Below are 26,826 nucleotides of genomic sequence, written 5' to 3'. Positions count from 1 at the left end.
GGGTCTTGCTGAGTTGCTTAGGGCCTTGCTAAATTGCTAAGACTGGCTTTGAATTTGTAATCCTCCTGCCTCAGCCTCCTAAACTGCTGGGATTACAGGCATATGCCACTATGCTCAGCTAAATATTGAGATGTTTGAAGAGAATGTCTTTGTATCAAAGAGAATCACACTGGACTGATTCTGAGAAGACACATTCTGTTCTGTTTTGTAGTGCTAGGGATAGAATCCAGGGCCTCGTGAATGCTAGGCAAGTGCTCTCCCTGAGCTCCACCCCTGCCTGCTTGATATGTTTTGATTATCCTCTCCAGAACTCACTGTGAAGCTTAATCCCTAGTGTAACATTGTTGGGATGTATTGCCTAAAGAGAGGTGTTTAGGCCTCTTGAAGTCATCTTGGCTTCTGCTGGCATGTGCTCCCTCGTCTGTCTGCCATGTTATAATGTGGCTCTTAAACTTCCCAGCCACAAGGATTATTAGCCAAATAAATTTCTATAGTTTATAATTTGCCCATCTAACCAGGCATGGTGGTGCAAGCCTATAATCCCAGTAGCTCAGGAGACTGAAGAAGGAGGATAGCAAGTTCAATGCCAGCCTCAGCAACTTACTGAGGACCTGAGCAATTTAGCGAGACCCTATCTCAAAATAAAAAATAAAAAGGGCTGCGGACGTGGCTCAGTGATTAAGTGCCCCTGGGTTTAATCCCCAATACTAATAATGATAACAATAATAATAACAATTTGCCCAGTGTATGGTATTCAGTTGTAGCAGCACAAACACATGAAGACAACACTGTTTTAATTTCATTTCCCTGGGGAACTTAGTCTCCCATCCTCCCAGGCCAAATATTGAAATTGGAGAGACCATTACTGACATTCAGGGTCCACAGGAATCAGCTGGCACAGCTGCCTACAAAATGCTCACCATCTACAGGCAGCAGACAGGGATACTGGATGTACCAGCAGAGGGCAGAGATGAGTGGCATGGGGGAGGGTGGGAAAGTTAATAGCAGTGACGAGGGTCGGGAAGGACCCCATGGAGGAGCAAAAGGAGGGGCACAGAGGAGGGCATGTACTCTGGGCAGAGAGCTGGGGGTGTTCCTGCCTACTCTGGGTTTGCAAGAGGAAATGGTGGAGTCAGAAACATGCCAGACTCTGGAGAGTCTCTTAAGTCCTCTATAGATGAGTAGTGGTCAGATCACAAAAGTCCTGCAGATATAAGGCCAATGGGAGAGAGAGAGGCAGGAAGGCAACGGTGGTCACCATGAGTGCCATAGCAGGGCAGAATAAAGTTCAGGGGATAAGAAGTGAGTTATCCAAGGAGTGGCCATGAAGTCCTTCATCTCACAGTATGGCAAAGGAAATTCATCCTCTAGATGGGCCAGACGTGTGAGCAGCTTGTTCTGTCCATTGTTGCCCAATGACCTGGAGGGCAGGACCATGGGGATCTCAGAGGTACTAGGGAGGAACCTGAGAGACTTTCTTGTCCATTGCCTTTGAGAGGAGCAGGGCTGCCCAAGGAACCCGGAAGTCTGTGGCAGAGGAACAGTGCACAGTGAGGCCTGGAGTTCCAAGCCTGGAACTTCATGTCCCATTGATAATAGAAAACTCCCTGGTAGGATGGCAAATAGGTTTTCTCCTTGACAAATTCTGGTCACCTGGAACATTGTAATGAGAAGGATTCTGAAGCCACATCTAAGATCTTTGGAAAGAGTGCCAGGGTTGACTGCTGATGTGGGCCATGGGTGAAAGATGTAAGACAATGCAGGAGTGTCCTGAGCTTGTAGCCCTGAGGCCTCTCAAGGCCACAGATGACTTTCTGATGACCCTAAGACTGGCCATTTAAGGAGCTCATTGAAATACCTACAGGCAGGCATGATGCCCCTTGGTAGGCAGTGTGGAGTGCTCTGGCAGTCAGTGGCTCCTGACCTGCCAGAAAAACGGCTGATCCTTGGGAATGCAAGCCCTCTACACCTAGAGGGGAGACATGCTGCAGAGTTCAAGCTCCATGTCACCTCTCCATCATCACAGGAGCTGCTGCCCATGCACCCAAGGAGTGGAGGCCTCTGATGCTTGCCCAAGCTAACAGCAGCTCAGGCTGGAGGGCCTCTTGTTCTCCTGGGTCTCCAGTGAGCTCCCCTCCATTCCTGTAGAGAGGAAAAGTAAGTTGGTATCATTCAAGCATCTTGCAGCCAACACTGGGCAGGGGCCACACCCACTCTGACAGTGGGTGCCCTGACCTTTATCTCCTAGGCCTATTGTTTGAGGCTTGGGGAAAGAAGCCTAGGGGTACTCTGGGTGGTGGAACAGAGTGGGTAAAGGCAGAGACTAGGAGAACCAGAGCAGAGCCCTAGGAGGCTGTCTGGAGGTCAGGAAGGATGACACAGAAGGTGTCTGAGCTGGAAAGCAGGATTAGGGAGGCTGCAGGTCTGAAACTGGAGCAACATCCCAGAGAAGAGGGTCCAAAGAAGACAATGGAGGGCCATAAGTTAAGGAAACGGGTGATGGGAGGAGAGTGGATATAGATTTTTGGCCTTCAGCCTGCTCCCCAATCATGTTTAGTCATGGCTGTACGTACGGATGAGGTCTCCATCGCCAACCTGGGGCCGAGTGCCATTTCTCTTCTCCAGATCCTGCAGTACTGACTGCTCAAATGCTAAGGCAGCGACCCGGCTGAAGAATGCCTTCACGTTCTCTCCTGAGGGCCCACAAGATAGCTGTGTGACCCCAGCTGACCCCCAAATGTATTTGAGCATAGAAGCCAGGATAGCCCACCCTCATGCCAGCACCTGGCCCTTTCTGGAGTACCTCTGACAGTAATGGTGACTGCCTGAACACAGTCCCACCACCCATCTGGGAACTCACAGTGCTGGGGGCAAGGCCCCCCAGCTGGCTTCAGCCCCATCTTCCCACCTGGCTCCAGCCCCCATCCCTGACCCAGCTGCCTGCCTAGGCTACTTCCTCAGACCTCCAAGCCTTCATTCCCTAGCATCTACGCTTCTAATCAATTGCTATTGAGCACCTGCTATGGGCCAGGTGCTGGCACAGGCAGAGTTCAGGACAAACCTGTGACTGCTCTCCTGTAACTTTCCACATGCTGCTGGCCCTCAGTATGGAGCCTTTGTGTGTACTCTTCCAGGTAGAGGCAAGTGCCCATCAGGAAGCAGACTAGGCTCCAGCACCCAATAGGAACACTGCCTTTGTGCAGTTCGTAACCTACATAACAGCACAGGGCCTTCTGGCTTGGTCTATAGTGAGGTCTCAGTGAACCTGAGGTTACCCTGATAAAGGAGGGTGGGTCTTCACAGGGCAGAAGGGACACTATTGGGATGGAACAGAGGGCACCAGGCACAGGCACTTCCAAGCATTTATGGTGGGCCAATGTTGGTTCTTCTACCCTTGGCTCTCACTCAGTCTGGGACCAGATGTCCACTGTATCTGCTTGGCCAGGGTAAGGACTATTGGGCCCAAATCCTAAGTCCTGAAAGCCTCTGCAGTCTATTATATGCCAGGCACTGCATGCTCTTTCATTCAATCTCCCCAGAAACCTGCTTTCAAAGTTTGTTCTTTGCTTAGAGAAGGATTTCCTAATTTTTCTTCAATAAATACATATGGCTTTTATAATATAAATCATGTTATTTCATTAAAAATAAAATGAGACGGATAGCATCACTCTGCTTCTCAGCTAAGGAGATTTAAGGCCAGGAGATGTTGGGCATCTTGCCTGGTTCTGGGGGACCCAGCATGGCCAGGGTCAGACCACCTATGGATAGCCATGGGGGCTGTGTTGAAAAACATGCCAGTAAGGCAATGGCCAGAGGTTGCTATTTCTCTCACCCATGACATGGGCCTCCCAGTGTCCTTCCAGAGAGGAAGAGACTCCTCTCAGGCAATGGAAATTGCTGTCAGTCACCAGTACCAGTACAGCTGTGCCGTGATACTAGCATGGTCAGAGATGCAAAAGAAAACGCAAGAATCTCTGTGACACAGCAAGTCCTGCAGAACTGGCCCCACAACAGCCCACACTCCCCCCATGATGATGGCCCCTTGTCCTACTCACCAGTCTTGGATGACACTGACCAGTACTCAGCCTGCATCTCATTGGCCAGGTGCACAGCCTCCAGTTCAGTTTGTTCACATGCTGCTACTGACTGGAAGAAGCAGTATTCACTGACCCAGTGTCCTGGCCCTTCTATAGGGATGCCCCTAAGGGTAGGCAGCGGTTCCCTTTCATTGTGCCACCTCCCTCCCCAGGTCACCTAGGGAAGGTAAGGCAACCCCAGTGCAGAGATGCTGTTTGCCCAGGGATGACACCTCAGTGGTATGAGCACCCTGAACAGGCAAACATGAGTGCCAGTTGTCCCTCTCTTAGGAAACAGCACAGGGAACTTGAATTCCCCCTGACTTTCAGCTCCAAGGCCTGCAGTCTTTGAATTCCAAGGCTTTTTATGTCAATGCCACCCCCACTCCTCAAACTTGAGCTGAATGTGTAGGAATTTTCCTGAGGGCCACCCAGGCCTCCAGCTCTGCTCTGCTTACCAGAAGGTCCTTTTTGGTTCCCACGAGGAAGATGAAGCAGGAGCCTGCCTCATTCTCCCTTAATGCATCCTCCAGCCACTGCCTGGAATGCACAGAGGGAAGACAGCCTGAGATGCCACCCACCCATTCATGTCTTGAGGACCAGAGGACAAGGTCAAGACTTGACTCCTCCCCAGGACTGGAAGCACTAAGATGGAAGGTTCAGGGAGGGTGCTTTGGCCCACACTGGCTTAGTGGGGATGCTGGTCCTACAGACAGAAAGACTTTTGTAGGACCAGAGGGGATTGGCAATACAAAAGCACTAGTCACAGGGAGATGAAGAGCCCATCCTCATCCTCTTGGTGAGTCCTGCACTTTATCAACTGGAATGCATTCCTGCCTCCCTCACATGCTTTGGAGGTTTTTGGATGTGAATGCCTCCAGACAAATGAAGGGTGAGGGGGCTTTAGTTCGTGGCAGATGCAGGATGGCCTCCTGGAATTGGTGACATTGCCCATGTTTCTTCTAAGACAACAAGTACCAAATTCATGTTCCTTCAAGACAGGGCTGGCTCTAAAATTATCAGGGCCTAGGGAAAAGGGAACAGAGAGGTCTCCTCATTCAGAAATGATTAGAACACTCAAGATGTGATAGCAGAGTGGCAGAGCATTTTGGGGGGAGTGGGGTGGGGACTGAACCCAGGGTCTCATGCATGTTAGTCAAGTGCTCTCCCACTGAGTCACATCTCCAGCCTGACATCAGGGTATTAAAGCAAATGTGGGTCTTTTGGAGCAAGAGTTGTGGTGCAATTGCATTGGTTATATACCCCTGAGTAGCAGATGAGGACAGATCTTGAGGGATAAAAAGGCAACTGAACAGTAGGTGGCCTATGGGCAATTGGTTCTGACAAATGAGCCTGGTCACTTAAATCCATTTTGGGGGTCCCTAGTGGCCAGGTTTAGGGAGTTCTTCTAGGCAGGTTCCTGAACTTAGGTGGCCTGAAGGATTCACAGGGTCCAGGATTACTTGCCTGGTATGCTCCAGAGTCTGTACATCAGTGAGGTCAAAGGCTGTGATGATCACTAGACACATAGGGAAAAGCCAAGAGCCAATCAGTAACAAGTGAAGCCAACAAAGTATGAAAAAGGCGCTCCCCTCAGACACATCTAAAGAACCCAAGGAACTCCCAACATAGCTTCTGGCCCTGAACCCCAAAGTAGAGGCTGGGGAGGAAATTCCCTATGGCTTCCCTCCAGGATCTGCCCTCCTGCTACCTATACCCAGCAGCACAGTCTCAGGGAGGAATCCAAGGAGGTAGGATGAGGAGACAGGAGCATGTGGCCTTGGCAACAGATACCCTCTGCCACTTATGGAGAAGGGAGCCTGGGCAAGAGTCTTAATGGCTGAGAGCCTCAGTTTCCCCATCTGTAAAATGGTCAGAATGATACCTCTAGCTCTCAGGGATGCTGTGAGGGCAAATAAGGGCAGCTATTTTGAAAACTATTAGTTTAGAGCCTGGTCATAGTTTCAATCTATGGCTATGATGATAATTAGCAACAACCAGCTCAATGGAAACAACTTCTAGGGAGTCAGATGAGCAGAAAACTGGATGTGCAACCCTGTTGTCAGCTCGTCTTGTCACTGGTACTCCCTTAGGCCCATGGTGTTGAGGTGGTTCCTGAGGGGAAGCCCACGTGGAGGACATTCCAGGCAAATATCTGTTCTCTACTACCCACCCCTGGGGATGTGAGCAAGCTGAACAGAGGATACCTCTGCATCTTGGCTGATGGCTGATGGCCCTCCTAAGGCAGAGAGGAATAGAGAAAAGGAGGACATTGATGATGGGGATAATGGCAGCCCAGCTGCTGATTGCAGAGCTGTGCCAGGTGTCTCACATCTCTAGCCCCAGGGAGGCAGCATCCCTCAAGGAAAAGAGATCTGGGAGGTAAAGGTTGCTAGAGGCCACAGTCAACATCACCAAACTATAGCTCTAACCCTAGGTGAGTTGCTTATGATTTGCTTCTGTTTTTGCTTCTTTCAAACCTGAGTGAAACATCTGAATTCTTTCACCACTACTGAGTAGGCCTAATTGTGACTTATACTTTTGAGTCTGGTTTGGTATCCTTTTGACAATTCTTACACCTCCCACTGAAATCAACTTCTATCTTTTTCCTGGGAAGCTAAGGTTGGCATGAAAAGCTTATGCTGCTGCCTCTGCTGAGTCCTACCAATGCTGCTGACCCCACTTAGGACCTGCCATTCCTGTTAAGGTCTCCCTTTCATTCTTCTTTGGCATAGCCCTCTCCTAACAAGGCAGGACAAGTCTCTCTCTACCTACCACAGAGTCTGATGCTACCTTCTTTTCTGGGACCCCTGGACAAAAACATCCTTTCCTGAGCTGAAAACTGGAACTGAGACAGCCAGCACTCACCATCACAGTCTCCCTAAAAAAAGCATCATTGCCAAAGCTAGCCAAGGCCCTGCCTTGAAGGCAGCTTCCTCACTCCCAAGCACTGGCTGGAGTGTTTTCTCAGTGGCCTGTGCAAAGAACCTAGGTTTCCTGCTATTAAGCACAGCAGGGAGCCCCATGCTGCACATGGCTGAGGGCTCCACCCTTGTAACATTACTTACCCTGGGCACCTCGGTAATAGGCAGATGCAATGCACTTGAACTTCTCCTGTCCGGCTGTGTCCCAGCTGTGCAGTGAGGAAAGAGAAAGGAAAATGGTAGCAGGTTAAGCAATTATAGTAATCTGACCCTCCAGGCTAGTAGTATCATGGAGGGAGACCCAAGGACCTGCACCAGTTGTGTCAACAGTGTGGGCTACAGAAAGGGCTTATATGAGCCAACTATCCCTGCCACCAGATCCTGATGATCCCTCCAGTGAAGAATTCTCACCGGATTCACAGAGCTACTGGGGAGAGCATGGCCTTAGCAGTTCCACTGCCCAGATGAATGGAGTTATAGCTCAGTCTCTTCTGATTGTGACATTCAAAAGGAACATATGTCATTGGATTAGATAAAGAGGGATGAAGGGAAGGGAGGGGGGCTGGGAATAGGAAAGACAGTAGAATGAATCAGACATAACTTTCCTATGTTTACATATGAATATATGACTAGTGTAACTCCACATTATGTACAACCACAAGAATGGGATCCTTATTAGAATAAGTTGTACTCCATATATGTAATAATATGTCAAAAAAACCCAAATAAAATAAATTAATTAATTTAGAAAAAAAGGAACATATGCTCTATAGTGTGGTGTGGCTTACTCCCTGTGAATGGTGCTGGGTTCCAGGCCAGGCCTTCAGCCATGGCCCTCTGCCACTTGCTCATGTGTGACTGGGGCACTGCTTCACCTTCCAGACTGTAGTTACCAGGTATGTCTAACAGGGATGTGATTTGTATCCCCTGGGTAACTCTGATCAATTATCCCTCTTGCTCTTTAAAGTAACACATTGAAATGGACTTAGAAGCTGAGCCACAATAAATTAATGCTATTTACCATAGGCATGATATAGAAGTTCTGTAAGCACATCCTGAGATCTATTTGCCCTGGTTTAGAACAAGGCAGGTGGTCAATATGCAGAGATAAGCCTGAAATTCAACAATGAATCTTTTTTTTTTTTTTTTTTTTTTTTTTTTGGTACTAGTGATTAATCCCAGGGACACTTAACCAATGAGCCTCATCCCCAGTCCCTTTTTATATTTCATTATGAGACAGGGTCTCACTAAATTGCTGAGGCTGAATTTTGAATTTGCACTTGTGATCCTCCTGCTTCAGCTTCCTGAGCCACTGGGATTACAGGCATATGCTACCATACCCAGCTCCGAATACCTTTTTAAAGCCAACATATCAAAATTTAACTTTTCTCAGTAAATTGAAAAGTAAAATAAACCACAGACATGACATCAATGATCTAAAAGTTTTTTTCAAGTGATCCAGCATGATGCAGACTTTTTGGCTATCTTCTTTCATTTCTGGAGAAGATTCTGATTGGGGAGTTGGGGTTGGACTTAGAGATAGGGCCAGCTGGGTGGCTGTTAACAACCTTAATGTAAGAGAGACTGCAGCAGGACAGTAACGCTGTTTTGTTCTGGCAACTTTAATTACATATAGCCTGTTGCTATAATGAGAAACCAGCCACTAGTCACTCTCTGCATGGCTCCATGTGGGACACCTGGCTCTTTGTCCTTCTCACCTTTTTAGATCCCTCAGTCTTACTGCCCTGATTTTCACAGTCTCTTTCGCTCTGGATTGACTCTGTACTGTCCCTTGGACAAGATGTGATATCATCTGGCTCTAGGATAGCACTAGGACACTGCCTCAATAAGCTGGGAGCTGACATTCACAGGATCTGCAGGTCTAGCCTAGAGAGGGCACAGAGGATTGGGGGATGAAGCAAGATAGGAAGAAAGGGAAGGAGACCAGGACAAGCCTGGTTAATGCCAACGGGCAAGAAGAAAACAGTGGCCATCATGCAGGAGAGCAGGGAAGAGAGAGGGGCTGCTCAGGATACTGCGGGGGCCTAGAGCCTGAACAAGGTCTGTGGCATCTTTCAGGTGCCAGAGGAGTGAAAGGCAAGGTCCAGAGAATGTACCACTTTGGGCCAAGGTAAGCCTGGGTAGACCCTGGGCTGTTGTGAGAGAAAGTAAAGAGAGGAGTTGAAACTAGTAGGCCACAGAGATGCAGAGGCATGGGGTTAGGCAGGAAAGGAGATAGACAGAAATAGAAGGAAAGAGTAGCAGGGGGAGCAGAAGTTACTTGAGGGAAATGTATGAGGAGGAAGATGAGCACATCAGACCTGAGAGAGAGGTGTGGACAGTGTAGCCTCTGCCAGAACCCTCTTTGTCCAAGCCTGGCACTCAGGGACAGGATTTGGTCCCATTTTATTGCTGCATACAGAGGCTTATCAAAGCTACCTTACTTCCTGTGGAATCACAGGAGGTCCAGATTGGGGAAGGGCTTGCTAGAGTCTAGGAGCAGGACCAGACTTAGCAAGAGCAGAAGGCAATCAGTGGAGGTTGGAGATGGGTGGGAAAGTCAGGCTGTGAAGACCTTCCCCAGATCTGATCATCAACACAGAACAACTCCTGGGACTGAGGGAGGATCTGGGAACTCAGGGAGCTATAAAACCCGATTTCTCTCAACCACTCCAGGCTCTGCTTGTCCAGATGGGTCCTTGCTGAGCACCATGGGGTACAAATGAGAATGAGCTGGCCAACATTTTCCCCAGGCACCTCCTGAAAGTCCACACATAAGTCATGTGAGAATCAGCACCCACAACAGCAACTTACATCTGGAGGCTGTAGGGAATCCCAGCAATCTCAAATCGTTCAATTTCAAAGTCTACCCCAATGGTAGCCTTGTAGTCTCGGTCAAAAACATTCTTGCAAAACCTGTTGGAGGCAATAAAGCTATCAGAGAAGTATCTTCACAGAAATGGGCATGGAAGCTTTGCTCTTGATAGTGACACTACGTCTGGAGACAAATAAAGTACAATGATGGGAACTGATAAAGAAGGGACCATCCACAGAGGTTGCAAACAAGTGTGTTAGCTCTCTGTCACTAAACAATCACCTGAAATAACCAACTTAGGGGAAAGGTTCATTTGGGCTCACAGTTTTAGAGCTTTCAGTTCATGATATTAGCCCCTCTGATTGGGCCTGTGGCAAGGCAGCATATCATGGCAGCAGCATGTGGTGGAGCAAAACCAGTCGCCTCATGGCTGGGAAGGGAAAGAGAGAAGGAAGAAGGGGTGGGGGTCCCATTATCCCCACTAAGGCCATGCTCCCAACAATCTAGAGACCCTTAAATATTCTACCACCTTCCAATAGTACCGTAGGTGGGGGAGCAAGCTTTTAACACATGGGGACAATTATTTAAACTGTGGCAACAGAGCAGCCAATAAGAACAAGGTAGGGGAAGAGGGGCTATGGCAGCCTCAAAGGCAAACACTGTAATTTAGAACAGTGAGAGAAACTAAGGGTTTATTCTCAGGGACGGCAGTGAAAGGGTTAGCCCAAGGTCCTAACAGTGTGAATAATCCCAGGCTCCTGGATTGCCCTACTGTCTGTCAACTTCATCATCTCCCCAGTTTCTTGCCCCTTCCCCACCTGGCTCCCACCAGACTGAGGCTAGTTCTCAGCAGCCACACAGTCCCCACTGTGATAATGTGGGTCTCCCAAATAAAGGTGACAACCTGATGCTGGGAAGTGTGGTCAACCTGACTGGGTAGGAAGGAGATGACATGGCCTTACCTGTGGATGAGACTGGTCTTTCCCACATAGAGGTCACCAACAACCACCACCTTGGAGAGTTTGAGCCTGGGAGAAATATGTCTGTGTCACCCTTGAGCATGGTTTCAAGAGTGTCTTCAGCACACACAACTCCTTCCTGAGTTCTTTGCAGTGAGTCACCCCTCAATCCTGAATTTAGCATGGGCCACACTGCTGAGCCTTTTGTTCTCCCTCCCTGATCTTCAAAGGGAAGAGTGGGAAAGCCTACATTTGTTTTGGGAACTCTGCTTACCCTGGGGATGTACCCTTGACCCCTCTTAGCCAAAATCACTGTCTTGAGAATTAGAAATAGACATGAGGAGAGGCTGAGTCATAGGCTAAGGGGGCAGAGGTGGGAGTACAAGTGGGGCTATGGTAACCAAGAATGATGGGTACATCTAATTTGGGGATGGCAGGGTGCCACACTGAGGATGCAGACCTGGGGCCCAAGAGTGGGGAGATACCGACACAAGGGGTGGGTTGGCAGCTTCTGTTTCCTGCTATGTACCCTCTGGGAATGTGTACCTACATGGACTAAGCTCACTATAAGCAGATAATCCCTGACCAGGAACCATTGTCACCTACTCACCTGGAGATGTGTGCAAGACTCAAACAGGCCAAGAGGTACGCCATGAAGAGAACTCAGGGTGTGCACATCTGAGCTGTGGCTTGAGGCAAATTTGCTATGAAGTTGTTGGGCTCCTTAGGGACACTGCTTATTGAGAGCAGCCACACCCTTACTATATATGTGTATATGTCCTGTAATCTGGGAAGCAGCATATTTGGGACTGTTGACAACACTTTCTTTCTGTAGCTCATTCTAAAGGATATCAATGGCTGAAGCAACCAACCCAGGGAAACATCAAATAGGCACTTCCCATGCTTGGAGACTGCAAGAGAGCACCTCTGTGTTACCTGGTGACCTGACCTACAATTCAATTTACCACATCTGGTGAGGGTAGGGACTGTGTCTACCCTACTTCCAGGAAGCCCTCTTCTTCTGGAATAGGCTGACCCCGACTCCATTATTCAAACTGAGAAGTAAAGATATTACCAGTATTATGGCAGGTACCCTCAGTACCTTTTTCTCCCTACCTCTGGTGTGGTCATGAGGGGTCAGGGATTCAGAACGTGACTCTCACCCCATGAGCATGGCATGGCCCCTTTGACCATTCTGACTTGAGCTTTCACTCCCATTGTGCAACTCTGGGGAACTCTGAGCTGGGCTCTCTTTTGGCCTCACTATATCTGTGAGCACAGCCAACTCCCTGAGCAGACTGTGAGCAGGCCTCTATACCTGTTATTTAAGAAAGAACAACTGCAAAATCCTGTGCCAGTAGTGATAAGTACTGTTGAGATAGGAACATAAGAGGCATATCCCTGGCCCTTGTGGGATAGCTCTAGTGAGGAATACAAACAGGCAAAACAGCCCTAAGATAAGTTCTTGGGCTTCAAGAATTCACAGGAAGGGCACCCCACTCAGCGGCTTAGGATGGGGGACAGTGGGAGCAGAGGATCAGATTAGGCTTCCAAAGGAACTGACACAGAGAACCAAAGAGGAAGGGGAGGCAACAAGAGTAAGAAAGATGTTTCAGCCAGGCATGGGGTGCATACCTGTAATCCCAGTGGCTCAGGAGGCTGAGGCAAGAGGATCACAAGCTCAAAGCCAGCCTCAGAAACTCAGCGAATCCCTAAGCAACTTAGCAAGACTCTGTCTCAAAAAATAAAAAGGGCTGGAGATGTGGCATAGTGGTTAAGAGCCCCTGGGATTAATCCCCAGTACCAAAAAAGAAAGAAAGAACGAAAGATGTTATAGACAGTGGAAATGAACCTGTGTTGAGACCTCAGGATGAAAAAATCACCTGCATGAGCATCCGAGAAAAGGAAATGGCAGTGTGTGTCAAGTAAAGCCAGATAAGAAATCCAGTACTGGACTGTGTCAGTCTAGTCCATGTGTTTTCTTTGTTCATTTTAAAATTCATACTTGCATTTGTTCCTTCTGGTCATCTCTCCCAACATCTCACATCCCACAGGCTCACCCAACAGTCCCGGTGTTCCTGCGCTGGCAGGCTGCGCTCACTTGCCCATGGAAGTGCTCCTTGAGCTGCAGGCAGGCATCAGGTGTGTACCACTACAAAGAGACAAACAGACAAATACACAGACAGGCACACCATCCTGCAAAGATACAACAGCCCTGTCACCTGAGCTGGGCATCGTGGGTTTACCTACTTCCCAGTGCTCCCCCTGAGCCTTGAGCCTGGCAGCCTCATTGGCTTTCCCTATTTCCTGTCATATCATAGGCTGCAAAGTAGCCAATTTTAGTGAGCCGATTTTAGAGACAGGGTAACTGAGGCACAGAGTAAAGGGTAGCACTATGTGGACCCAATACAACCTGACTGGGAATTCCTCAGGTTTGAAGTGCTGTGGCCCTGAGGTACAGGATAGGCTTGGCCAGCAATGGCCTATGATCCTAACTACTGTAGGCAGAAGGAGAACAGATGCCCCAGGTAGCCTCCCTAGGGTGGGGCATTCTGGAACCAGAAGTAGCTGGGTTGAATCCCTGCTCTGCCACTCCGGGCTGTGTGATGTCATGCAAACTTCTCTACCTCTCTGAGCCTCATTGTCTTGATCAATATGTACTTCCTCCCATGAAACTTGGACTGTTTTGTGCCAATCATATTTCCCTTCCTTTCAGTTCATGAAATACCAGTCTCCACCATCCCTAGTTACCACTGTCAAGCTCCATAGAGGAAGCAATGGCCCAAGCTTTGTTGCAATGGAAAACCCAGCAGAACTGTCCAAGATCTGTGAGTGTGTGGAGAACAAACTTATTGGGGAAGGTGAAAAAGGCGGGAGAAGGAATAGCTGCAGACCTCAAACACCCAGAGCCTACAGGTTGGTACAGATTCCAAAATATACAAAAGGCCATTTGGTGGCTTGTACCAAGCCACACTCAAACACCAATCAACTGATGGCAGAGTTTTAATCTTCCAGAAATATTTTCTGTCATGTATTAACAAACACAGACACTGCTTTTCTCTCTCTCTCTCTCTCTTTTTGGTGGTGTGATGGATTGAATCCAGGGCCTCACACATGCTATGCAAGTGCTCTACCACTGAGTGACACCCCCAGTCACTGGAATGCTATTTTGGTAACAGTAACAATAATGAGAACAACAACCACCATTCCAACATGAGATGTTTATCCTTATGTAACAGTGGCTCCAAATTGCGTAACTTGCCTATGGTCACACATTTAATGAAGAAATCAGCATTCACACCTAGAACTGTCTGATTTATAAACTTCAGCCACACTGCAGCTCCCTGTCACCACTAGTCTGCCTTGGGCAAGTCAATATTCAGTTTTCCAGCTGCTCAAGAAGAAAGATCTCCTGGATTCACCTGCTTGATTTCTGGGGGTGACGGTAAGTTGAGGAAATCCGGGCATGGCCTCAGGGTCAGGAGAGCAATGCAGACAAAAAGCACTGGCCTAATGACTCTCTACCTTAGGAAAGTTGGTGATGATGCGGTCCCGGCTCACAGGGGGCCCCAAAGGCATCAGAGAAGACCTCATTCTTCCAGAGTCCTGTGGACTCAAACAGAGGAAAGAGAGTGTTAAATAAAATTCATAGGAGCCCATCATTTTGGATTAGCCTCCTTGCACTAGGCCTCAGCAGATCAGACCAAACCAGAATGTAGTCACTTGTGTTAGGTGCCACGTGATCAAACTGAACTCTGAAACAATCAGTTGTCAAAAACAAAACAAAAAAGCAAACAACAACAACAAAAAATCACCATGAGATTTATAGCAATTAATCCAAAGGGGCCCAGTTTACCTGAGTCAGGATGATATGGAAGTCCCTCCATTTTAACCTTGGTAACTTGAAACTAATCTGTTTTTTGTCCTATTTCTGCTTTCTTCAGTACTTTTCTGCCTATTAAACTAACCTCTAATCCACTGGCTATGGTGGTACAGGCCTCTAGTTCCAGCCTGGAGGCTAAAGTGGGACGATTATTTGAGCTCAGAAGTTTGAAACCAGCCTGGGCAACATGGAGAAACTGTCTCAAAACAAAAAGAGGGAAAACAAACAAACAACTTCTCCTGCTTAGCTCATCAGAACACTCATTCTATTTTATAGAAAGATGTGTTGCTGGATTCTAGGATCATTTGCAAATAACACCAATTAAGATCTTTAAATTTGGCTGGGTGCAATGGTGCATGACTATAATCCCAGGAACTGGGGAGGCTGAGACAGGAGGATCCCAAGTTCAAAACCAGCCTCAACAATTTAGCAAAGCCCTAAGAAACTTAGTAGGACCCTGTTTCAAAATTTAAAGAAATAAAAATAAAAAGGGCTTGGGATTGTGACTCAGTGGTTGAGCCCTCCTGGGTTTTCAAAAAGAAAAAGAAAAAGAACCAAAACTTTAAATTTGTAATTTTCATCTTGACAAGAATTAGGAAGCCATGCAAATCCCCAAAGATGTATACCTAGGAGTTTCTGCCTAACTTTTCATCAGTTTTAAAACCAGATCTAAACCTCCTTCTGTAAGGTATATGGGGAAAAGGCCAATGGGGCATAAGAAGTCAGGCCATCTCTTTCCATCTGCAGGCAGCACAGTGTGAGGGACTCAGGCCTGCTGGACTCTGCCTGGGAATCAGAAAACATGGGTCTCTTCTTGACAGGTGTCTAAGCAGGAGAGGCTCTTTCACTGAGCTTAACTCTCTGGGGTGAGGCATTGCACAAAAGCCAGGATGAGGATCACAGCTCAGGTAATGAAAGCAGAGTAGGGAGAGTCCCCTGCTCCCAGTCTTAAAAGGATGAAGGCTGACTGGTCTGGGGACTTTTATGTTTCAGGCCTTTTTCCAGAAAGTCCTCATCCTACCCAGCGTCTGGTCCCTCAAAGCCTACTCAAAGCCCTCCACATCATTTTCTGGTCCGGGGCTCCCTCTTCCCTGTAGGGTGGCCCTGACCAAGGTCAGTCTGTTGTTCTTCATTTAACCGCGCTCCCCTTCAGGACCAGAATGGGCCTGGCCCCAGGCCAAAGGCTGGCAGACCGCGGATAAGTTCTGGGAGTAGGAAGCAGGCGGGGGGGAACCCTGACACCTTGCGACCCTAACCTCTGGAACGTGCCCGCACCGAGACGGAGGAGAGCCGACTTACCTAGAGAGCCTGCGAAGGTTCGGAGGTCGGCGAGGCCTGGTAGCGCAGCGCGCGCCCACCGCCCCGTGATCACCACGGCAACAGGGGCAACGCGGGGTTGGCGAGCGTCCGACGAATCCCGGACGTCGGGGGTGGGGTCTGGGCGGAGCTGATATGGAAAGAGTCCGGCTCACAGGCAGAACGGGCGATCACCATAGCAACAAGAGTCTCCCGGGGTCTGGGCCAGTCAGCCCAAGAAAAGACTTCCGGACGCGGCCTAAGCGCCAGAGATCACCAAGGCAACCAGGGCGGAAACAGGATAGGCGGGCGGTGGGCGGGACCAGGGAGCCCAGTGGGTGGAGCCGGAGCTCTATGGGGAGGAGGCCTGGATTGGGATTGACTTCCGAAAGAGGTTTGCGCGCGCTGCTCCCTCTGGCAGTCATCTCAACAGGGAGGAGGAGTAGTAATCATGGGATTCATGGGATTAGAACTCTTGCTGTATTATGGGATTTGTTCGGAGTTCAAGCACCCTGATGGTTGTTGTCTGATGTCTGCCATCTTCTGACCTAACTGTGTAGTTCTGAATCCGACGCTGTCTGAAAATCACATGCATGTCTGGCTTCCAGAGCTCATGCTACAAAATGAATTTCCATGATAAATGGGTGTTTAAAAGCTGACTGGAGCCGGGCGCAGTGGCACACGCCTCTCATCCCAGCGACTCAGAGGCTGAGGCAGGAGGATTGCAGGTTTGGGGTCAGCCTCAACAGAGTCTTTAAGCAACTTAATGAGGCCTGTCTCAAAAATAAATATAAAAAGAGCTGCGGGTGTTGTTCAATGGTAAACTACCCCTGGGTTCAATCCCCACTATAAAAAGAAAAAAATAAGGAAAAGTTGACTAAAGTTACTGAACTCCCCTGAGCTGGTTTGTTTGGAAAGTGAGGTTGTGTGTGGAGAACTACATGGTCTCCAGAGGCCCTTTAAAAATTTTATTTTTATTTTTTAGTTGTCAATGGATCTTTGTTTCTATATATGTGGTGCTGAGAATTGATCCCAATGCTTCACACATGCTAGGCAAGTGCTCTACCACTGAGCTACAACACCAGATCCTCCAGAGGCCCTTTCATAAAACCATGTAACTAGATTCAAAGAGGTCCTGGTTTTCCAGTTTTGAGAACCTATTTAATTCAGCTCCTTTTTACACAGACAAGAAAACTAAGACTCTTATACATATGAAAGGATTCAAACCTAGTGAGTTAGAATTAGAATTGAAACCCAGATTTCTTGACTCCCAGCCCAGTGCTCTTCACAGCACTTTCCTAAAACAATTAGAACGTTCTCCTTTTTTAAATTTATGTTTTAAAATTAATCTTTATTTTAAATGTGTGATTTTTATCATTTTGGGTGCAAAAAACCAGGTTGATTTTCATTATTTTATGTACTTTTAGGATGCTTCATTTCTCTTTTGGGTTGGTTGGAATCAAATTCATCCAAAGGTTAGCAGTGAGTGAGCAGAGCCACAAACTGACTTTAGCCTTCTCTGTTGACTAGTTTTCCTTTCTTGATGAAATTTCAAGGAGGGAGTTTGAGACAATTTCATTTTTTTTGGGGGGGGGGTAGGGTGTATCAGGGATTGAACTCAGGCGTACTTGACCACTGAGCCACATTCCCAGCCCTATTTTGTATTTTATTTAGAGACAGGGTCTCACTGAGTTAATTGTTTAGTGCCTTCGTGTTGATGAGGCTGGCTTTGAACTCATGATCTGCCTGTCTCAGCCTCCTGAGCTGCTGGGATTACAAGCGTGCACCACAGCGCCTGGCTCATTTCTTTCTGAAGATTTCCTTCAGTCAGATAAGGAAAGTTCAGAGCAAGAGCTTCCTGTGGTTGGCTGTGGATATATTAAAGGGACCTTGATTTTAAGCAGCTGCTAAGACTTCCAATTCCATTTAATTCAAAATTGTTTTAGTCAGCTTTTTCACTGCTGTGATTAAAAGATCTGACCAGAACAATATTAGAGAAAAAAAGTTGAGGGTTCATGGTTTCCAAGGTCTTAGTCCCTAGAAGGCCAGCACCAATTCCTCGGAGCTGGATTTGAGGCAGAACATCTTGGCAGAAGAGCATGGCTGAGGGAACCAGCTCATAGGATGATCAGGAAGGAGGAAGCAGGACTTTATCCTTTCAAGGACAATAGGGGACAAAGCAGATTTCTCTCCTCCTCCTCCTTCATGCTGGGGATTGAATCCAGGGCCTTGTGTATGCAAGGCAAGCATTCTGTCAACTGAGCTATATCCCCATTCCTACGGGGCAGATTTCTGCATCACAATATGATGTTCTTGATACACATATCCAAGTTAGTCATCTTTAATTCAGAACTAATATACTGGAGGCAGATGTTCCCATACTTTTGTTAATAGGTTTCATTGAGAAGGTCTCAGACCTAGGGGATAAACTTAGGTGAGTTGCTTTTTAGGCACCATAGTTTGCTCAGCTATGAGCCTATATACTTCAAGGGTTTGAAGATCACATGAGATAGTGATCTGTTAGTTGCTGAGGCTGGTCTAGAACTTGTGATCCTCCTGCCTCAGCCTCCTAAACCCAGGTTCTGTGAAAGTGCTTTTAGATTGTAAAGTTCCATTCAAATCCATTAACCACTTAGTTTTTTCTATCCTTACTGAACATCTCATGGGATATGCCTGGCCCTGGGGAGCCAAGGAAACAGAATTGATGTGGTTTCTATCCACAGAGAAGTTGAATATCTCTAGGGGAATCAGAAATAAATAGAGGGCTAGGGGTAAAATTCAGTGGTAGAGCACTTCCTTCGCATACCCAGGGCTCTGTGTTTGATCCCCAGCACCAGGAGGGAGTGTGACAGTGGGGGTGATTAGGTATGAGATATGAAATATCTTAGTAGTTTGGATTTGTTGAGGAAAAAAAGGTTCTTAGAGAAAGTGTCCACCAATTTGCCTCTTGAAGGACAAAGAGGTCATCAGAGTTACAGGCAATACAGGCTTTGGGAGGGAGCCGGTCATGGTAATGATATCTACAATCCCAGCTACTTGGGGAAAGCTACTGAACCTGAGATTCCTATCCCTAACCTGCATAATGTTAACCACCTCATGGCTTTACTCTGATGATCAAAAGCATGGAAAATGTTGGGCATGATAGTGCAGGCCTATATTCCCAGCGACTTTGGAGGTTGACGCAGGAAGATTCTAAGTTCGAGCAACTTAGTGAGACCCTGTCTCAAAGAAAAATAAAAAGGATTGGGTCGTGGCTCAGTGGTAAAGCGTTTCTGGATTCAATCGCAGTACGAAAAAAGAAAAAGAAAGTGCCTAGTACTGAGAAAGGCATACATTAGTCACTTCCTTTCAGTTCTGTACCTTGAAGAAAGCTGGGGGTGGGGGGTCACTTTTGTTCCCCATAGTAAACCTGTCAAACATTGTTGCTCCCACTTCGAGTAGGACGTCAGTGCAGCCGTTCGCGCCTGCGCCGTGGGCGCCATTTGTAGAAGCCGGACAGAGCAGCCGCTGCTGCAGTCTCCTGGCAACCAGGTTGCCTGGCAACGGGAGCACGCCGACGGCTGGGGGGTGCCAGAAGACTGGAAGAGCTGAGGCAGGTGAGGGGCGGCTGTGGGTCAGCGGCGCGGGGACAGGGGGACTCCCTGACCTACCTAGACCTGCCCACCCAGGACTGATGTCTCCACACCCTATCCTGCGTGTTTCTATAAATGACCAGACTCCAGTGTGTGCCCTCTAGAGGAGAGCAGGTCCCTGTCCCAATGCCTACAGTTTCCTGAGAGGGGTGCCCAGATCAGATATGGTTGTGTCATTCCCAGAGAGGCCCCTTTACCCTTGTCATGTGATGCCAGGTATCAGAGTTTGGTTCAATTTTTACTGGGGAGATTCCTGACCATGTGACTAAATGCAATAACAATCATAACAATAGCCACAGGCTTGTAGGTGTCTGTTAATGGTTAATATGATAATGCTGGAAGGACAGGAAGGAGGTACTACTATTACTTCTTTTTTTGTAATTGCAGAAAGGCACAGATGGAGGAGAAAACTTATTAAGGACCACCCTGACCTGGGATTGCAGCCAGCCCTTAACCACTAAGCCACACTGCTAATAGTTGTTGAAAGTGTGTGTGTGTGTGTTTGTGTGTGTGTATGTGTGTGTGTGTGTGTGTGTGTGTGTAATAAAAATAACTCATCCTCTAACCTTAATTCTTTTTTTGCAGATGTATTCTAAACATGTGAATATGGGTCCTTGACAGGTGAATGAGCTAGACCTGGATTTGGACAATGGCTTCTAGCTTTACCAATTCTGCGACCTCCAAGCTCCTTGGCTTTTCTCTTAATTTCCTCATTTGTAAAATGTAGATAATACAAGTCTTCTCCTTATGGGGTGGTTGAGTTAGGTACTAGTTATTGCTGGCATCAGATAATCACTAAATAGAGAGACCATCTTGGTGTTTGCTTGTTTGGTTTGTTTTGTCCCTTCAGTGCCTGTGAGTGAGAACCGAGCTTATGAACTGTCAGAGTGTTTTCCTCTGTTGTTAAATGAATTGCATGGGAGAACTCTGAGGTTTGCAATTTGGACTGTTATTTTACCTTCACTGTGACAAATCTCTTCATTGCTCTTAGCCTCAGTTTGCTTAACTGTAAAATGCAATATAGCCATCCACCTGCCCTCACAATTTTGATGATCAGATGAAAAGTAGTCTTTAAATCACAATAGTAATAACACAGCTTTTTGGGTTTTTTAAATCAGTGGTCTCTGCAGAACTTCATTTTGAAAGTCCTTTGCATGTGGAAAGATGGCTCATGCCCGGATCTCCAAGTATCTTCCTCCTGACATCAACCCCACCAAGGCTGCCATTGCTTATGGTTGTAGGGCCCTGCCCAAGCTGAATGAGGAGCTAAATTCTGAAGACCTGCTGACAAGGCAGAAAGCCCTCATGGCCCTCTGTGATCTCATGCATGACCCTGAGTATGTCTACGAGGCCATCAACCTAGGTGAGAATTTCACAGCCCAAGTGACCATGACTGGGATCTTGGCATAGCTCAGACACTGTTTGGAGCTTCAGTAATAAAGGTTGCTATTTAATGAGCCTCACTTGGGGCCAGCAGTACCTCAAGTGTTGTGCCTGAGTTATCTTAGTTCTCATAGTGGCACTTTTAAGAGAGGAAATGTTCTGAATCTACAGACAAAAAAACTGAGGTTCAAAGAAAGGGTGTGAGTCTGGGATTGCCTAATCAATAAGTTAATCAGGTGTTTTTTTGTACTGGGGATTGAACCCAGAGACACTTTACCACTGAGTTACATCCCCAGATCTTTGTATTTTTTTTTTTAATTTATTTTTGAGACAGGGACTAAGTTGCTTAGAGCCTTGCTGATTTGCTGAGGCTGGTCTAGAACTTGTTATTCTCCTGCTTCAGCCTCCTGAATCACTGATTACAGTCATGTGCAGAGTTTTTATTTGCTGAATCTGATATCCTTAGATATATCCCATTCAAGGTCATGTGACTAGTTTGGGACAGGGTTGTAATTTTATCTCACATCTCTCCTGGGGTCAAAGAAATGGCAAAGGTCTTTTACTTAACACCATGGATGATTTTGATAGAAGGCACTGGTAGGAAGTATACAAGGAAAATTGAGAAGTGTTAGATGAGATGGTCACTGGGTGTGAGCCCTTTCAGTGACTCTCAAATGCTGTGTAACTGACATGATTCTTTAACACCCAAAGCCGTGGAAACGCTAGTCATTCTTGTTGTCCAACATTTTCTCACAAGTTGACTTCTGGGTTAATTAATTTCTAGTAATGGCAAATGTTCAAAGATTTTTCTATCTCACAGGCTTCCTGGAGAGCTTGAAATCTTTGCTGAAGGATGATGATGACGTGGTTCGAATAAAGACCACCGAGGTGCTCTACATCATGGCGACTCATAACGTGGGCAGGTGGGCAGCTGTCTCTTAGACCAATGCCTTATTTGGAAGACACACTCATCTCTGGATGGATGTTCTTGACTGACCTTAGTGTTCTTAAATTTTTTCTGTAGCACTGGTCTTTGGTGGGACTTCTGTTTGACCAGAACAAACCTTTGTGTGGGGGTGATTTTTGGTTCCTTTTGTGAGGGCCTAATGGGACCCTCTGTTCCAGACTAATTTTTATGTTAGCGTCTAGCTATGAACTTCCCACTTTGAAGGTAAAAATTTAGTTCAGATCCGACATCTGCAACAATTTTGTCTTTTCTTTGATTTTTATGGGAAGCAAATTTCCCTGTCCCAGATCCCCACAGGGTCTGTGGCTCTAATTCCTGTTCCTGTGCAGGTGATAAAATACCAGCTTCAAAGCACACATCTGTTTTGGATTGGTGATCTTACTTCTTGCTCAGAATGCTAAGTTATTGGTTTCTGGCACCTAGAAATGTCCCTTTCCTGTGTACAGATTTGCATTTTACATTTAAAACATATTTTACTACCACTAACCCTTGGTTAAGGGTTAGTGGTAGTAAGGGGAGGGTTGGAGGTGCTTTATCATATTAGTTGAGTTCAATCTTTTGACCAGAGATCACTAGTTTTACTTTGTATTAAAAACAGGACCCCACCTGGGCACAGTAATCCCAGTGGTTTAGGAGGCAGAGGCAGGAGGATTGCAAGTTTGAGACCAACCCCAGCAACTTAGTGAGGTCCTAAGCAACTTAGTGAGACCCTGTCTCAAAGTAAATAAAATAAAATAAAATAAAATGGGCTGGGGATGTGGGGATGTGGCTCATTCGTTAAACACCCGTGAGTTCAATCTCTGGTACCAAAACACCAACAAACCAAACTCTAAGTCATATCCCCAAACTCTACCCCTGGTCTTCTATATAAAGGATAATAATGGCCAGTGTGCACAGGTCCAGAAAAGAAGGGTAGCTTATAGGGTAAGATGCTGACTGCCTTTAGGCTTGTTGAGTATGAACAGCAGTCACCCATTCTGAGAGATGTCAATCCATGTCAAGAGTGTGGGGGTATCTCATAAAACCCAAACTTAGTGGGCCCTGTCACTCCCCAAGCTCTCAGACTGCTGGGATCCTCCTGAGTACCTGCTTCAACCTGATCCTTACAGCCTGGGGCTAATTGGGTACTATGAATGGGGAGTGATGGTGATGATGTGGGGACGTGGGGGGAGATAGAGGCAGGGGAAGGTAGTGCAGTTAGCATTCTAAATCACACACTGCAACAGGTAGTAGATCAGTGCTGTGGTCAGAGCAGTGGGGTGAGGCCGTGGGCTCTGGTGTGTCAGGGTGGGGGGCACACTCTTCTCCTCTGTGACCTTTTGATCCAAGTCTCAATTTGCCTATCTGAAATTACCTCAGAATGGTTCTTTAAAACTTTAGACAGGGCCAGGTGTGCTAGTGTGTGCCTGTGCTGAGGTAGGAGGATCACTTGAGCCCACAAGTTCAAGCCCAGCCTGGGTAACACAGCAAGATCCTGACTCAAACCAAACAAGAACAACCAATCAACAAACAAAAACAATTTTAGGGGTACAGGATCAGGTTGAAGCAGGTACTTAGGAGGACCCCAGGGATCTGAGAGCTTGGGGAGTGACAGGGCCCAGGAGTCAAGTGTCTCTCATTTTTCTTGTTTTTCCTTTTTTTTTCCCCCTGGACTTGATATGGACATTAGGTTATAGTTTTTAGGGAGGGACAATGGATGCTGAGGAGAGATGATCAAATAGAAGTAAATGCCTAGGGAAGGTGATAGTAAATTATTTAGTGGCACTAGGATAACCTGCACTGGGGAGTCCTGGCTGTGCCCACATTAACCATATGGGAGGATATGGCGAAAAATCTGGCCTTCGCACAGAACATATTCAGTGTTCTCAGCCATTCCTCACACCACCATTGTGAGGCAAGTTGGGTACTGGGGGAGACCAGAGAGAGGACATACTACTGTGTGCCCAGGGTCTAGGAGTCCAAACTCCAGCCTCTTACCAGCATACTACATTGGACAAGGAAGACAAAGGGCCAAAAACAAATATGGGTGATTTCTAAATTTCCCCCAAGTTCAGCAGTAATCTTATAACTAAAGCCAACAGCTTTTGGAGCCCATTCAAATCCTGTGTAACTGCCCTGAACTGCCTGTGTTGAAACCTTTTTGCCCTCTTGCTATACAGGTAGTGATGGAAGGGGTGATGAGGATAGCAGCTCAGGCTGGGCATCTTGACACCTCGGGAAATCAATTCACATGATATTTTCATGAACAGGAGAGTTTCCTAGATGGTCTAATCTTTCCTCTAGCTTGTGTGCTAGTGAGAGGGGTCACATAACTCTACAGACAACATAACTGGCTTTATTATTATTTTTATTTTTTGAGTGATCGAGATTAAACCCAGGGCCTCATGCATGCTTAGGACATGCTTTGCCACTGAAATAGACCCCAGAATCTTTTTATTTTATTTTTAAAAATGAGATAGGGTCTCATTGTTTCCTAGGCTGGTCCTGAACTCCTTGGCTCAAACCATCCTTCTGCCTTAGACTCCTGAGTAGTTGGGACTGCCGTTCTGCACCACCCAGCTTTCAAGCATGAATGACATAGAGTGGGTCACAGGGCACTGACTGATGAGAACCCAATGGTCAGTGAAGTCCCCTGCAACTTCTGTGTTCCACTATGATCTTTTCTTCCAGAACAATTCAAAACATTCCATAAATACATGACCAGTGAAACTCCACATCAAGTACAACCACAAGAATAGGATCCTAATTAGAATAAGTTATACTCCATGTATGTATAATGTATCAAAATACACTCTACTGTCATGTATATCTAAAAAGAACAATAACAACAACAAACATTTCATTAAGGTTAATGCCATTGTAGCATAATTAGTTGCATATGTCCTATATTCTGGGAACTTAGCTAAGGGCCTCACACATGACTTCTCATTTATCTCTGAATTCTGCTCTGACAGATGTGACCTCAGCAGTCCTCTTTACAAGTTCAGTTGGATTCAATAATCAGTTGGTTGCTTTAAAGAAATGGTGAAAGCTGGGCGGCAGTGGCACATACCTGTAGTCCCAGCAGTTTGGAAGGCTGAGGCAGGAGGATCACGAGTTCAAAGCCAGCTTTAGCAAAAGCAAAGCTTGCTAAGCAACTCAGTGCAATCCTGTCTCTAAATAAAATACAAAATAGGACTTGGGATGTGGCTCAGTGATCAAGTACCCTAAAAAAATTATTTTAGATTACCATTTTGCTGGGCAATCCCTAGTACCAACAAAACAAAACAAAAACAAAAACAAAAACAAAAAACAAAAAACCTCCCAAAAATCCAACCAAACAAAAAAAGTGATGGAGGGGTGATGAGGATAGCAGGGGATCCAAGAAAGAAATGGTATATTTTCTTTAAGTGATTCATTTTAACCCAAAACACAAATGATAAGGCATTGCTAATCCCCATATGGGACCTAGGCCTTTTCTAGGCTATGGATCCACTGGATGGTATTTCCTTGTCAACTTTTTTTCTTTAACCACACACCTGATTTGCAACTATGGTTTCATTAAAGCAGAGCAAGAACTGAAAAATATTGGTGAAATAATCTGTGTGCAAAAAACATTCTAGAATCTTTTACAATGATCTCACTTCTTTTTTTTTTTTAGACTTTTGAGTCTTTGCAAAACATTCAAACTTTTTTTTTTTTTCATAAGGAAATTTTAAAAAGTCTTCTCACCTTGTTGGCTTACCTAATATATATAATCCTATTCATAATTATAATTACCCTATTCATAATTATAAAAACAAGCATAACAGGTACCCCTAGGTCTGGAGGTAAGCAGCTGGCCTCTGGCAAGCTCACAACTCAACTAGGGGAAGATAAGTGGGAGAAGTTGGGGCGGGTGGGCTTATGGAGCTCAACTGAGAGCCAGTGAGCTCAGCCCTGCAGTTCAGGCAAGGTAGGTGCTTTGCCTGAACCCCTCTGCTGACCCATCCTCATTTTACAGACCTTGGGATTGATTGAGGGCCAGAAGAGTGAAAATAAGAATACAGGGGCACAAAGAGCTGGAGTCTAAATCATGGCTAGGAAGGAGCAGAGCTATGTGATTCTTGTCACCACATCAACTACTGCTCTGCTCTCATGGCTTCTGGGGATTCCAGAATGTGGTGTTTACTTCTGGCCTTGTCTGCCCTATCTAACATGAATTCAGACTCCCACAGGGGCCTGACCTCTTATTTGATCCTCTCCAGGCATGATATTAGTTATGTCTAAATCCACTTTTTCTTCCCAGAAATAGCTTTTTAGAGAATGATATCATCCTTGCCCTGTCCTTCCTGATGGATGACCCCTATGCACTGTGCCGGCAGAACCTGCACCAGGCATTCAAGTACCTGGCCCAGCTACCTTCAGGTAGGCTTGTCCCATAAGCAGATCTGGTAGATTTTCCTGTGGCCCCTGGACTTCCTCACCAGGTCACATACATGCCAGAATGCATATCACAGTCTGCAGTATATTAAAAAATTTTTTTTAGATTACCATTTTGCTGGGCATGATGGTACATGCCTATAATCCCAGCTGCTTGGGAGGTCAAGTTAAGAGGCTCACCTGAACCCAGGACTTTAAGACCAGCCTGGATAACAGACCCACATCTCAACAATTTTAGCAACAACAATAAAAAAGTTACATTTTTATTAAAATATAACATGTACTTTTAAAAGCACACATATGGGCAGTAGTTCATAGCTCAGAGATAGAGTACATACTTAGAAAATACAAGGCCTTGTGTTCAATCCCCAGCACCCTTCACCTAAAAAAAGCAATAACTACAACAACAGCAACAAAAACAAAATCACATATGTGAATATTTGATTAAATTGCACTAAATGAGTATGCCATGTGACAACTACCCAAGTCA

The 26,826-nt window shown here is 46.4% G+C and overlaps 2 protein-coding genes across 2 annotated transcripts in view; one reads left to right on the top strand and one right to left on the bottom strand.

Annotated features, from left to right (window-relative positions):
- Positions 1–1,946: 1,946 nt before the first annotated feature.
- On the bottom strand, positions 1,947–15,979 carry Rab36 (RAB36, member RAS oncogene family). Its single transcript, XM_026412541.2, has 11 exons — positions 15,957–15,979; positions 14,300–14,380; positions 12,835–12,926; positions 10,778–10,843; positions 9,815–9,916; positions 7,145–7,209; positions 5,540–5,595; positions 4,535–4,612; positions 4,056–4,146; positions 2,574–2,693; positions 1,947–2,142 (listed from the first exon to the last, which is right to left on the bottom strand). Exons 2-11 carry the CDS (start codon positions 14,366–14,368, stop codon positions 2,078–2,080), a joined length of 804 nt encoding a protein of 267 aa, XP_026268326.2. The 5' UTR covers positions 14,369–14,380; positions 15,957–15,979; the 3' UTR covers positions 1,947–2,077.
- Positions 15,980–20,749: 4,770 nt separating this feature from the next.
- Positions 20,750–26,826, top strand: part of Rsph14 (radial spoke head 14 homolog) — a 70,244-nt gene continuing 64,167 nt past the window's right edge. Inside the window, exons 1-3 of the mRNA XM_026412546.2 lie at positions 20,750–20,948; positions 21,789–21,891; positions 26,203–26,321. Of these exons, the coding sequence (XP_026268331.1) occupies positions 20,750–20,948; positions 21,789–21,891; positions 26,203–26,321 (421 nt within the window). The remainder of the gene's footprint in view (positions 20,949–21,788; positions 21,892–26,202; positions 26,322–26,826) is intronic.

This window comes from Urocitellus parryii, chromosome 3, assembly GCF_045843805.1.
Source record: "Urocitellus parryii isolate mUroPar1 chromosome 3, mUroPar1.hap1, whole genome shotgun sequence".
NCBI classification, from domain to species: domain Eukaryota; kingdom Metazoa; phylum Chordata; class Mammalia; order Rodentia; family Sciuridae; genus Urocitellus; species Urocitellus parryii.
Note: the sequence above shows the minus strand (reverse complement) of the source record. Positions and strands in the feature narration are given on the sequence as shown.

Excerpts from the sequence above, each read along its gene's own strand:
- Rab36 (XM_026412541.2), bottom strand. The coding sequence starts at position 14,368 with ATGAGGTCTTCTCTGATGCCTTTGGGGCCCCCTGTGAGCCGGGACCGC. Across the intron at positions 10,844-12,834 it reads AGGAACACCGGGACTGTTGG|GCTCAAACTCTCCAAGGTGG; the intron begins GTGAGCCTGTGG and ends TATTTCTCCCAG. Across the intron at positions 7,210-9,814 it reads ATTCCCTACAGCCTCCAGAT|CTGGGACACAGCCGGACAGG; the intron begins GTAAGTTGCTGT and ends CTCACTGCACAG.